Source organism: Drosophila erecta, unplaced genomic scaffold, assembly GCF_003286155.1.
Source record: "Drosophila erecta strain 14021-0224.00,06,07 unplaced genomic scaffold, DereRS2 tig00000092-arrow-pilon, whole genome shotgun sequence".
NCBI lineage: Eukaryota > Metazoa > Arthropoda > Insecta > Diptera > Drosophilidae > Drosophila > Drosophila erecta.
The window spans coordinates 9,295,925-9,309,643 of NW_020825207.1; the positions used below are offsets into that span (position 1 = coordinate 9,295,925).

General features: G+C 40.8%; 1 protein-coding gene across 1 annotated transcript; it reads left to right on the forward strand.

Annotated features, from left to right (window-relative positions):
- Positions 1 to 9,926: 9,926 nt before the first annotated feature.
- Positions 9,927 to 10,716, forward strand: LOC6548922. Its single transcript, XM_001975314.2, has 3 exons — positions 9,927 to 10,191; positions 10,269 to 10,445; positions 10,506 to 10,716. The coding sequence occupies exons 1-3, from the start codon at positions 9,937 to 9,939 to the stop codon at positions 10,683 to 10,685; spliced, it is 612 nt and encodes a 203-aa protein (XP_001975350.1). The 5' UTR covers positions 9,927 to 9,936; the 3' UTR covers positions 10,686 to 10,716.
- The last annotated feature ends 3,003 nt before the right edge of the window (positions 10,717 to 13,719 follow it).

Consider the following 13,719-nt stretch of genomic DNA (forward strand, 5'->3'; position numbering starts at 1 on the left):
GTTTAATTTTTGACTCACTCACTTGGACTCCTTGGGTGATTTATGTGATAAGAGGTCAATTGGCTCTATTAGAGTTCGTTGCACGTCTTTTTTCCAGTGCACACTCCTCAAACCGCCCAAATCTCCCATCGCGCTTAATAAGAGGGATTTACAACTTTTCCGTAATAATTTTCAATTAAAAAACGCACTTCAGCCCCGAGCAACGAAACAACAGCGAGTTTTGTTACTCATTTTTCGGGTACTGTGACGTGGCACTTGACAAACAAGATTTGCATGTCACACACATACGCACGCTTGAGCATGGTGTTCCTGTCATATTAACGGTACTCTGCACACACACACGTGCCTAAAAGGATTTGAGTCCTTCAGCGTACCTCGCACGAATGCCTTCTGTCATCGGTGCGCCTCTCGGAAAATGCTCCCCTTTTCCATCGCTCGCTGGCTGCAAATATTTGATTAGCTAGACAAAAGTTGCCAACTTTTTGCCACTCTTTAAAGCTCTTTTTATTTTTTTGTTTTTTTTTTTTGGTTGTGCGTTTTTTGACAGATCCTGGCTGTCAGAGTTGCCACTCTTTTGCAGACATTTGATGAGGAGACTACGGATTGGATCCCAAAATGTTTACTCAGATATCTGAGACTCTCGGTGAGAGTTGCTGGCAAATTATTTTCCCAAAGTTGGACTCCTAAGCTGAGTTTGAGAGTTGGCAGTTGGGCGAAACTAATTTGTAGTAGGCCGTGGCTCGCAAAGATCTCGAGTTTCAGTTGCGAAATGATTTCGAAAGTTTTCTTAAGCCAACTTTTCAAGCGTTAAAGCCGCAATAAGTCTCCAGACGCCACACATACATTGGTATATTTAAGAAAGAAAGCCTTTTCCACCAATCCACAACTGAGATATTATGAAAGTAGAGGAAATATTACGAAATAAAAAGTGTACAGTTAAGCTGGATTACATCAATTATAGCAGTTATCTTTATTTTATATTAAGATTATGCAGTAATGTATCTCATAGGATACCAACATATAAATTCTTTGTTAAGACATTTGGCCTACGCTATTTTTGAAATTTTTGAGCATATATAAAACGTTGCCTATCTTATTTTTTGAGGCCCTACTGTTTGTGAGGCAAGTCCTCGCACGCCGCTGCCTTTGCCACAGCAGCCGCAGCACTTTTAATTTTCGCCAATTTTTTTCCTCGTTTTCCCATAAAGTGCTACAAAGTTGCCGCTGACGTTGACGCCACAGCAAATGCGTGTAACTTTTTAATCAAATTATGTGCAAATTTTCTTTGGCAGTAATTTTTAGTACAATTTTGCACAAAATTACTGGCGAGACAGTAGCTGCTGCAAGTTTGCTAGTCTTTTTAATGCTCGACTCTGGCTTGTATTTCATTTTGCATGCGGCCAGTCAGCTTATGCCATATGCCTCAACTACACGTTCTCCTGCCACATCGGAAAATCCCCCAATCTGCCAGAAAACCCGCATTATTTTTAATTGAATTTTAAAGTTTTTCGCCAAGCCAAAGACGAAATATTTTTGTTTTTCCGCCAAAGTTTCTGCTCGTTGGGGCTCTGGCAATTTAATTAGAAAATCATTTTGACTGCCGCTGTCTTTGCCACTTTGCCAGAAATTTATAAAGTAAATTTTCCCAAGCACAAATCACATTGGGTTGTCTGCAGATTTGGTTTGGGTGTTGCCACATTAGTAGCCAAGTTTATTTCATTTCATTTTGTGGCGCCCAACGGGGGGCATCCGGTGGCTGCAAGTGCGGATGCGAATGGGTTTGCATTTGCTAGCACGTATTGTCTGTCCTTCTGGTCGTTTTTTGTAATTTGCAACAGACACATTAATCAAAAAACTGCTACTCGCCACGAGGCCCTGCCTCTAGTCAGTCACACATGCCAAATGGCATTGGTCAACTGCCGCTGGACAGGCTTTGTCCACCGCTCTCCTTTCCAGGGTTATTAAGTGGTGGAGGTAATTGAAATGTCAGCGGAAGTGTTGCTGGCCGCACACACAGCCTGCGGTTCCAGGGGATTCAGATGAGATGGGCCCAGTCGCCGCCAGGAGACGGTCTCTGAAAAAGTGATTCCACATTCCTGACCGAAGCGTTTCCATGGGGCCACCGGATATAGGAGACCGTAACGAGCATTAACGAGCCCTGTAGTGGTTAATTATGTCGGAATTGGGGCCTTTTGTGGTCGCGCAATTGCAAGCCGCCCCAGTCGGTGCCGAGAATCGATTATATTCCACGAATTTTGATCCCGAATTTGATCGTGTTTCTGCCAAAGAAAAATTGTAATTTTTAGCATTACAATTACAATTACTATGATATTTCCCAAAACGTTCCATAGAAATGTGTTTGCTCTTGGCTCTAAAATGAATTGAATTAATAAAATTTAAGTACTAGGTTTTTAATTTATTATCAATTTACCTTAATTTTTGGATTATAATCTTATTTGCTGCTCATTCAAAGCAAGATAGATATATGGTTTAAATTCATCAAAAAATGTTGAAATATTTTATTGCAAGCGTTCAAAGTTTTCTTTTCAGAAACTTTGTGTTCGTTCCCTCTACTTTCCTACTTTCACCAGTAATCACTTTCCGCATTTAGAACTGGCAACATTTTCCATCCAATTTCAATTTGATAATTTCCGAAGCAGTTGGCTTACTTGACTAACGATGTACGAATTATCAAATGGCACATGTACACTGGGCTCCATTTTTCGCAGCGCTATATATGAACAGATATATCTATAAAAACATACATATATACAAGTATATATCGGATGTAGGTGTGGGCGTTGCGGAACTTTTTCGGAAGGACAGGCGACAGGTTTTTGCGCAGCTTTCAGCTTACCTTCGAATTTCCTCAAACTTTTTTCGCTGCCAGAACTTTTTCATTACATTTTGACTTGTACCATTCTCTATCTGCTGTTGTTTTTCCTGGTTTTTTTGGGCTGCAATTGCTGGACCTGCTTCTGTGTTGTTTATGAGCTAATTACATAAGCTCGTTATTAGGCGAATTACTTGTTTCTTCATTTGCAGCAGCAGCAGCAGCAACAGGAACAGCAGCAGCGGCAGCAGCAGCTACAGCAACAGCAAATAAGAAAACTTTTTTAATTATAACCTCATTTAGATTTGACGTTGCCATTGCCGCTGCTCTCGCTTCCTTTTGGCCAAGTTGGCTTGCGGGTAGTAGATTGTGCTACTTTCACATCAGCCCATCAATCTAATCAGCGGGCATATTTAATTTGATCTGATTTGGCCAGGTTCGGTAACCGAAACCAGTGCAGTGAGGCCTGGCTAACGTGGATGCACCTTAATCGCTTCCCTTTTTGGGATCAGAGGAATACCTTACTTTCCTGCTCAGCGGAAATCGTTGTCAATGCACCCGGATATCCGTGTGCTGGCTCCTCCACTCAACAGAATTTATATATTCTTTATTCCGATGAAGCGTAAAAATGCGTCTTACCTCGCTCCTTTGCTTCCCGCTCCTCAGAAATAAATATGCTGAATTTTGTTTATGCTGCATTTGCATACATCTTTGTGAGTTCAATTCTCGAGCGGGGAATCTCAGACGGAAGGCAAATAAGGAGGCGAAATGCTTTTTTAGTTGTTGACTGCAATTTCCTTGGCATGATTTCCACATTTCTTTTTTCCCTCCCTGCATCTTTCTCCTCGAACTCCTTTCTCTTAGCTATTTGTGCAACTGTCTGTGTGTGTCTTGCTGAGTGTGTGTTGGGAAAATATTTGATTTACGTCAAATTGACACGCATGAGTTAATCAAAAAATGATTTGTTATTGCTTACAAATGCATCCGTAATTTCCATATTTTCCAAAACCAAAAGAAACTTGCATTAAGTGTATACTTCAAGTAGTTTTCATTGCGAAAAGTTCCCTAGTTTTGTATAGCTCTAAAGTTCTTGTTATTCAATATATATATTTTAATCTAGCTGCCCTAATTATACATTTTATGCCTTTCACAACTATTGTTCGGTATTTAAATTAGCGATCTAACAGATACATCTCTGCATTACACCTAAGCATGTGCCTAACCAATTACACACCCACTTTTGAGGTATGATTTATGCATGTTCGAAACTCTGCCCCTTGGGGAATTAAAGCCGAGAGATCTGGAAACACGTATGGAAATAGATTTTAGGACACATATGGATGATTGAAAATGGTTTCGGAAACTCAAGAGCAATAGATGCATGATTTTAGCCTCCAGAGCTTTTGGGAACATTCCATTTGAGTTCAGATTAAGTTGGAGAATGCCTTCTCAGATGTTATTCATTTGAACACCTTGCCAGGCGGAGAACTACGCCACCTTGAGGCATCTTCTCGGTTAAACAAGATAAATGGGAAATGTGAAAATGAAACATCACCGTTCCGCCCGGCCCCCTTAGCCACAAGGACCACAGGACAGGGCCAAGATATATTCAGTATTTATATTTCATCCTGTTGCCCAACTACCCAAGTAGAAGATAACATTTTAATAGGGCAGCGCCACCTATTGGCGAGTGGGTAGGTGAGCGAGGTCCTTGGGGCCCCGCCCTCTGCCACGCCCCCTCCCAGGATGTCTGTCCATTAGGTTAATGTGCACTTCAAACGAAATTAAGATGAATTGATTAAAATTACCAGAGTGCAGAGTGTTTGCTTTGGCTTCGGTTTGAGTTCAGTTGAGTCGAGTCTACTATGCTGTGCTGAGCTGAGCTGAGTTGAGTTGAGTTGAGTCGAGTTTGTGGCAAAGTTCAGGGAGCAAGATTAAGTGCTTTCATTTGCCTTCGCTTGAAAAATGATGCAGCCCTGAAGTCCTGCAACCGAAGGGACCAGGAGGAAGCGGAAACCGATGGCAAATAATGAAAGTTTCGGTCGGCAAGTGCAGGTTGCAAAATAATGAATGGGGCCTGCATTTATTAATGTATTTGGAAAGCGTTCGCAAATTAATTGCCATTTAATTTGTTATGCTAACTGCACTCACACACCGAAAGACTAATTGGTTTAGCTGGCAACATTTTGCGTAGCTTTAATTAAATTGTAAATTTCCCGTTTAGCCAGCAGGAAGTCGAGTCGAGAGAGCAGCGAAAATTGCAATTAAGATAATTATCTGGCAAAAGCAAAAGTGTAAATCCTTTGCGCTCCAAGGATTATGCAACTGCAGTCTGCTGCGCTGCTGCGCCGCTGCCTTTTCTGCCTTTGCTGCTGTGTGCCGCACTTAATTTGCATAAATTTCAAATGAATCCAATGGCCAAGAAAGCGCAGCTAAACAATTGCCACTGATGAAGCAGCAGCAGAGCCAAAAATGCACTGCGCCAAAAGGTGGACCAAACATAAAAACTCCTTGAAGAACTATATTAACAAGACGCGGCAAGAAAATGTGCCGATTACTTGGATGGCTTGCTTAAGTTAAATTATCAGAAATAATTTACACCTCTAAAAATACATATATGTTTTAAAATGTAAATTAAAATGACTTAATATCAAATTGGAAAAGTAAGATGTTTGGCATTGTTATGGAGGTACCTTTTTCTGAGTGCAGTTGCAGCTGGAAACTGCAGCTTGGGGCGCTTACTTTGTCTGTGCCACATGACGCCCCGTTTGCCGTTCCTCCCCTCGTTTTCAGGTGCCACAATCACCAGGAAAGACGTCGCAGGATAATCGAAGTACAGGGAGTGGGTCCAAAAACACAGAGCCAGCGGAACGGAGAGGAGCCGAGAATTTTGTGTTATTCTTACGGATTTTCTACTTTGTTGGCAATGTAAGCAAAGCAACCTCGCCCCTTCAACAATCCGGCTTTCCGCTTTCATTTGCTCTGCGCAAAGTTGACGCTTTTGTTTGATTCGTGTCACCCAGCTGACCAGCGCCCTTGCCACCCAGCCCGATTTCCCATTTTCCATTTCCCACCCACTCCCACTGCAGGGCACCCACTCCCAAGGTTCCCTCTATCGTTCCACTCTGTTGGAGTTACTTTGCTTCGAATTATGCAAAACACAGAAGCGGGCAAACGGGAGAGAAACACAAAACAAATAGAAGAACGGAATTGTCAAATGAGATTCAATGTTCTGCTCAAGTGGCTCTCGTCTCCGGTTTTCCACGGAGCGGAGTGAATTTTAATAATAAATTTTCGTGTGACCACCGAGCAAAGTTGCAGCAGCTCACATGCAATTTTCCAGAATTTACTGCTGCGTGAAACTTTGGCAATTCGGCACCGAATGCTTTATGCTGAAGTCTGAATGCCGAGCGGCGGACGGCCAACAAAGTTGGCCAAAAGCGGCGCTTGTCTTGGCCAATTGGGAGCGCCTTGCGTGTCCAGGCACAAGCTGAAGGCAAATGAAGCTACAATTACGTCTACAAATACACATAAAAGGGGAAGTAATTTGCAATTAAATTACGACGAAATGGGCAATAGAAAGGGAATTAATTGTCCACGAAATGCAATTATGCTTCCCCTCGCTTTTTCCGCTTTTTTATGCGCTGCAAACTGAATGTGCGAATAAATGAACGAATGAATGGCATCGCAAAGTGGGACAGCCCAGCAGTTCAACTTTGGTTGCAGCTTAATGGAATTGCATATTAAGAACTTGTCAAAATGATAACTTTGCTCGGTGCCATCAAAACTGAAACGAGCAACATGGCAGTTCGCACTCGCAAAGTAAGTGGGTTTCTGCCAAAAACTTTAATATTGAATGGCCCAAATGGGGGAGGCTGGTTACCAACTGGTTCACCCTAATAAATTACGAATGTTCCTTTTATTGAACTTAATTTCCCCTTTTTTTGTGAGAGCTAGCAAAGCAAAGTAAAAGCCGCTGCAAAGGAGATATATGACCGCAGTCGAAGATTACATTTAGAGCAGACACTAAGAAAAACTTCGGTTCAGCTGGAAATATGAAAATTTTTAATAGTATAGTATAGTTTTGTACGTAAGCAAATTTTTAATTGTGTGTAAATAATTGCTTTTAAAAATAGAAGTAAAAAACTTAAATGTTTTAAAACTTCATACAAATATTGGGAAATTGGAGAATTTTTCTAGCTTGATAAACTAATTTTGAAATATAAAAGAGCGATTTTTTTTTAATATTATTTTATCTAATTCTTAGGCACTACAACTTTTTTCCGAGTGCACACACACTCAGTGATTTTTAGTGCACTCGGAGCTGCAGCCCAAGGTTGAGTGCCTCAAGCAAGCCGCAAGCAGCCAAATGCGATGCCTTTCAAAGCTGGCTAACGATCGGCAAATAGACGAGAGCGGGGCTGGCAGGGGGCTGCAGGACGAACGGGGGTCCTTTGGCAGGATGAAGCAATGGAGATGGTCAGCATTTTCGGGTTCCAGGCGCTTTGGCTTTGAGCGTGGCACGCAGCAAATGCGTTTGCATTACGGTCAGATGTTTGCGGCTAGCCCCAGTCCGCAAACTTACAAGCACACCCAAACAAACTTGTTTGCGCCTTTATGGCAGCCAAAGTTTGACCACATTTGCTAACAAAAATATTACAACAATGCCAGCCTTGAAGTCTGCTTGTGGCCAGAGGACCACAGCCTCGCCCACCAGCCCACTACTCCGCCCACAAAAAGGATGCAATTAATTTCGCAAAAGGACAACTTCATCTGACAGCAATAATGTATTGCAAATACCAGCAGCGCACAATGGCCGAAGAAATGCATAAATTGCCTGCTGAAGGCAGCGAAATAAGTGCGGAAATTGGTAGGGGATTAAATGGCCTAAACAGTTGCCGCGGCATTAGGCTGATCGGTTGGGTTTGGACCCCGTCACCCTTCCCCCTTTACCCTAACCCTTTAACGTATCCCTTTTCCCCTTTCCGTGCCTCCCGAAAACCAGAAAGCCATTGGATTCGATGTCGTCCAGCAAACTTTTCACTTTGCATGAACATAAAATACATACCAAATAGAACAACAACACTAGCCATGCTGCTGCAAAAACGGCAAAAAAATGGGAAAACTTTTTAATTTATATTTAAACTTTTTCAAAGTGTTGAGCAAGGGGCGTTATCTACTGGTGGTGCGACTTGCCGCCTCGAATCTCGAATAGCCATAAAACACCAAATGTGCCTTGCCACGCAGAAGTGTGTAAACCAGGCTAACAAGCTCTGCACCCCGTTTAAAGCTCAGCGGTTGGTAGTTGAGGTCAGTCGGGGATTACTGCACATGAGTCGGCAGGGGCTTCGTGTTCTGCTATGGTAATCATTTATTAATAGTTGATTATGTTAATAAAGGTTTGGGTCTAAGCCAGTTATTTAATATTTAAAACTTTCATGAGAGCTTTGCTTACAATTAAAGGGATTACATAACAACTTGGTTTGCTTGCTCAACTCATATGTGTGAGAAGTATTTGATTTATGCCTACAAAATCAATATAAAATACGATGAGGCCAAGTGAAAAGATTTCTAGATAAATCTGCAGCATTGCCAACAAAACCCATCAATTGGAAACTTAGTAACGGTTTAGTAGATTACATTTAATCACATTTGCCCATCAAAACATCCGCTGGTATGGAAATAAGAATAAACTAATAAAAATACCTGGAACCAGGTTTCCCACAAAATGATTGTAATAAGTGTCATTTAATCAATCTGCAAATTATACGTTTGCGGGAAGCAACGTGTTATTTTCATTTATTAAAAACTCCATAGAAATGCGCCATAAAAGCGGATGCATACCAAAAATTGAAGCTGATTTGGAGCTCAGTTGAAAGATGAAGCGAATAACATGTTGGAAGTTGGAGTTAATAATATTATTAAAAGTAGTCCACCTTGAGGACGAATCAATCTACACCAACTGCAGGACGTTTCACCCGGAACTCTGAATATAACTCTCACCAATTAGCACAACAATGGCCAAGGATGGGATTTTGGTGTCGGGAAACCTGACATCCGTGCTTAATGCCCAGTCATCGGATCGCATCGAGGTTGTTGCAGCACGCAAGATCAAAACCTGGTTACTAATTAAAATTTTTGGTTTTTCATTTCAGCTGACTACTCTATTTCGACCGAGGTTTCAGTGTATAATATGTTTTGTTTTGACCAGAAGGGCAAATAGCGTTTAATTGATGTCTGCTACGAAGTTAAAGGAAATTTTTAAACGGTGTGAATGATTCATTTTCATATTGAAACGCATATCGATTTTGTTACCTTTAATTACTTGCAGAGAACCGAAAAACCTGGGAAAGTCAATAAGTCTTAATTTCCCCACAACTACAATTATGGAAAAAATATGGAATGCCAATTTTCGCTTTAAAAAATCAATTTTTTTTTTCTTTTTTTAAACAGAATATTTGTAATTATAAATTAGAAAACATGCGAAGAATATTTAATGATATTAAAGAATTGTGGGCTATATTTTTTCCCTGCTTGTATCTGGCTGTACATTTTTTTCAGAAGCAAGTTGCATACAATTCATTGATTATATATACAAAAAAATTAAATATTGAAATACCAAAATATTTAAAATAATAATGAAGAATGAAGAAATATTTAAATTTTCAAACACATTTTCTTTTCTTCTTTATTCTTTGGCACTAAACTTAAAAGAAAACATTTTTGGCATGCTTAACTCGTTGAGAGGTGCATATTTGTATTAAATATATGTCAAGTCACAAATGTATTTTTAGTGTTTTCTTTCAAGGTTATCTCTAATCTATTATTTTATTTTCTATATAATGTATTGTATAGAATATTGTATAGATATATTGTATATATATATTGTAAGTACAATTAATTTGAAGATTGATATCGGGAAATTGTACGTTGTCGGTTTATATAACTAGAATAGGCGCTTAATTATAGGTTCTCCACTTCCGAAAACAATTTTGAATAGCGCTGATTAAAAAATAATAATTAAATTAAATTCGTTGAATTATATATATAGCGTTAGCAGCGGCCCACTTTCAATTTACAAGTCACGGATTTCCAATCCCGAGATGAGCCAACCGCTACTTAGCACATGGCAGCTACTTGTCCTGATGGCATTTATCCAAAATTCGATTGAAGTTAACTACGAGTTTGCATTTGACGATGAGCGTGTTTACAGTGACTGCCAAAACGAGCCGGGAACACTCAAAATTGAAGATTTGTTCGACTCCTCAAATTTAACCTTTTCAATGGCTGAAGACGGAGTGACAATTTCGGGAAACCAAACCGTCGTGTGGGATATTCAGCCATCAGACCGTGTTGAGGTATTAATATCCGTCACTTTGCTCACTGCCTTGGAAACGTGTCCAGAAATACAATTCAACTTAATTTTCTATTTCAGCTATTGGGAAGCGTTCGGTACTTCGATCGTGGCACCTGGCAACCGACCACGCTCAACATGGTGATCAAGGACTTTTGCCGCGTTATGTTCGACAAGAAACAGGTGTGGTACGAGGCATATAGTAAGCATATCAAAAATGTGGCAGACATAAAGGACACGTGCTTTAGAGTCAAAGGAGTAAGTGATGAAGTGAATGATTCGGAATACAATATATACAGCTAACACCCTTGGTTACAGAGAGTCATTCAATTCGAAACCTATAAGGCCAATTGTGAATTCGCCAGTGGAGTGTCGTTGCAGAAAGGCCGATATGCAATCCGTTTAAGATTCAGGGCGTATGATAGCGATGAAAAGATTCGTCCGAACGAGATTTGTTTTGAAATTAAGGGTCAGTTTACTAAAAAACAAGTTGGGTAAACTGAAAATGTTTAATAAAGCACTCGTTTGATCATGGAGAAAACCATTAGTATTACGCTTTCTTTGGCTGTCTTTCTAAAAGTTAGTACATAGCAATTATTTCCAAAGGGGAACAATTAGGTCACAGAATATAACATCTAACCACCCTAGATTGTTCAATCGGTTACTTTTATAATATCATGTAATACTCAACTGGGTAGCAATTAAATGTAATACCAATGAATAAATAAAACAAAGTTCACTTATAAATGGGTGGGGTAAAGTTGCAGCAGGACAAAAATGTTTTAATAAAGAATTCAAATGTGAATTTAATGCACGTAAATTATAAATAACTCAAATTGGATTAAAAATAACTTATTTTTCAAGTGCAGAACTGAAACTGTTCATTTCTGCGCACTAGTTGCTATTTTTCGCGGCATTCCCGCAAATGGTGCACATTCATTTATCAATATTTATTGCATTTAATGTGCAATTTGCATTTCTTAATGAAATTACACAGAAATTATATATAAATCAGCATCATTTGAGCAACGTGCATCGCGGCACGTACCACTGCCTGCCACTGCCACGCGGCAAGTATCGATATCTCGCTGGCCATGTAATTTCCGCTTAATTTGCTGCCATTACCACAAAAATGTATTAAATGCGTGTGTGTGTGCAGATAGCCTTTAAATGCGCTGCAATTATTTGCATTGCTGTTTTAATTGAGTGTTAAAATATTTGCGGCCACCTGGTGCGGCGACCCATCAAATATGCCTTATCCTTCGTCCTCTGGGCCAGCCAAATCTAAGCCGTGATTTTGCCCGAAGCCTCCAAGGAGCTGCAAATTGGAATCACACCCCTTTTTCCCGGCGATAAGCCGCCATTTGCTCCCATGGTGATGCCACTTCCCTAATTATCCTAGTGAATGCAATCCCAGCGACTTAGCAGCGCTGCATCCGTAGGTCGGGTGTGCGGGTGCATTAATAAATTGAGTTGGGTCCACAGTGCAGCTGGCAACTGCAACAGTTTTGTGCAGGCACACACAGCGAAAAATGTTGAAAAATATAATTCACTAATGTATAAACAAATTCGGCCAATGGGCGAAATAACAATATATATTCATTACCACCAATACTTGCTATTAGTTTTATTTTGTCATGCCAAACCCAATGCATTTCTCGCAGTGCACCCGTGCACACATATGCACAATAGCTGAGAACGGGCCTGTCGATCTCATTTGATATGTGCCTGTGGGCCGTAAAATTTGACACAAACGCAGGACACACATTGGGCATTGGGCAAAGTGCAGGATTTCGAAAGGACGAGGAACAGGACCTTGTCCAGGACACCGATGGGTAGTGGGAGTGGGTGTGTGAGTGCTGGGCAAAGCGTTGCTCATTTGCAGTCGTTATTAAATTGCGTTTTTCAAATGAAACTGAACGGATGCTGCAAGTGGAGGACTTTGGCAAGGGGCATTGGCATTTTAATGAACTGATGCATTTGGCCGGCTGCATTCGGCCCGAATTTGCCCCTTTGTGCATTTATTTGTTTGCTCTGGCACTGATTGTATTTGCATTTGTGTGTGTGTGTGCGTGTGTGTGTGTATGTGCACATGTGTGTGTGTGCCATTGGCAAACGTTCGATTTGGTGTAATGAAATTTTCTAATCAAAGCGTTTTGTTTATTTGCATTTGGTCATGCCGCTCCTGCTCCTGCTACTGCTCCTGCTCCTGCCCCTTCCCCTCCTGCTGCTGCTGCTCCTTCGGCTCCTGCTGGTCAAATCGGTTTTGTTTGGCTTGTTGACTGCCCGCCGCACAGTGTTGTTGTCCGCCATTGTTTACATTGGGTCAAAGGTTGTCACTTGTGCAAATACTAATTAGTTGTAATTAGGTTTTACATATGCACACCAACCGCAAAACAATTGCTCAGAAAGTGAGTGGGCGTGGCCTAAGCCCTTTTCTCATTAATCGATGGATTAATCTACGGGGAAATAGTATTGAAATTAAATTACTGCTAAATAGATATCATATTCGAAATGCTGTTAGAGAAAAGCCTTTCTGAAAGCATACATGAGCTGTTATAATTTTGCCTTTTATGTTTTTTGTGATTGCGTTGATTACCTAGGAATATAATACAGCCCCTTTTAATTTCCCAATTAGTGGCTCGGTTGCTGAAGCCCTTCGATTTAATATAGGCAGTACTTTTCATCCGGCTTAGCTGTACTAACTTTGATCTGGTCTCAAATTAAATGGCATTTTGTGTGGCCAATTTGCATATTTTGGGCAAGGCAGAAATGGAAACAATAAGCCATAATTTTTATATAATTAACTGTATTCCCAGCTTGGCGCCGCATAAAGTCTTTGAAAACTCATTTGAATATGAAATTCATATTCAAATTCAAATTTTCGCAGCTCTAGCTTCTCCCCTTGGCATCCTGGTATTCTGGCATCCTGGCATCCTGGCAGCCAGCGAGTTCAATGAGGTGTTAAACCATAATTTGCACAAACGCTTCGCTGAGCCAACCGCCCACCGCACATCAGCCAAACAGCCACGCCCCCATTCCCAGCGCCTCCCCCACCGCACATTTGCATTTTGCGCGCTTTAATTTTTACTTTATTTCATTTCAGTTTTTTGCCGCATCTTTTTTAGAAACATTTTCAAGCTTCATTGTGCCTTCGCCCCAAAGTGTTTGGCCACAATTACGCAATGAAGGCGAACCGGTGGTTTTGGGGGCTGGGGGCCTGGGGGTTTTGATGCATGCACCGCCATCACAGTTAATCGCCATGAAATTTGTGGCCCATAAAATGGACACTGGCCACGCGTAATAGCCAAATTTTATTAGCTTCAATTTAACAATTTGTGGCTAAGGCCACTCCACGGACTTTATTAATATTTAAACAAGGCACACATTAGACTTATGACCGCTGTGCCCCTCAAAAAACAAAAAAAAAAGGAGCTCGTTTCACCTGGCCGGCTGCTGTTACTGATGAGGATTCAGCCCCAACAAAGGAGCCACACCATTTTAATTTTTCACTTGGCTGAGTGCAGAATTA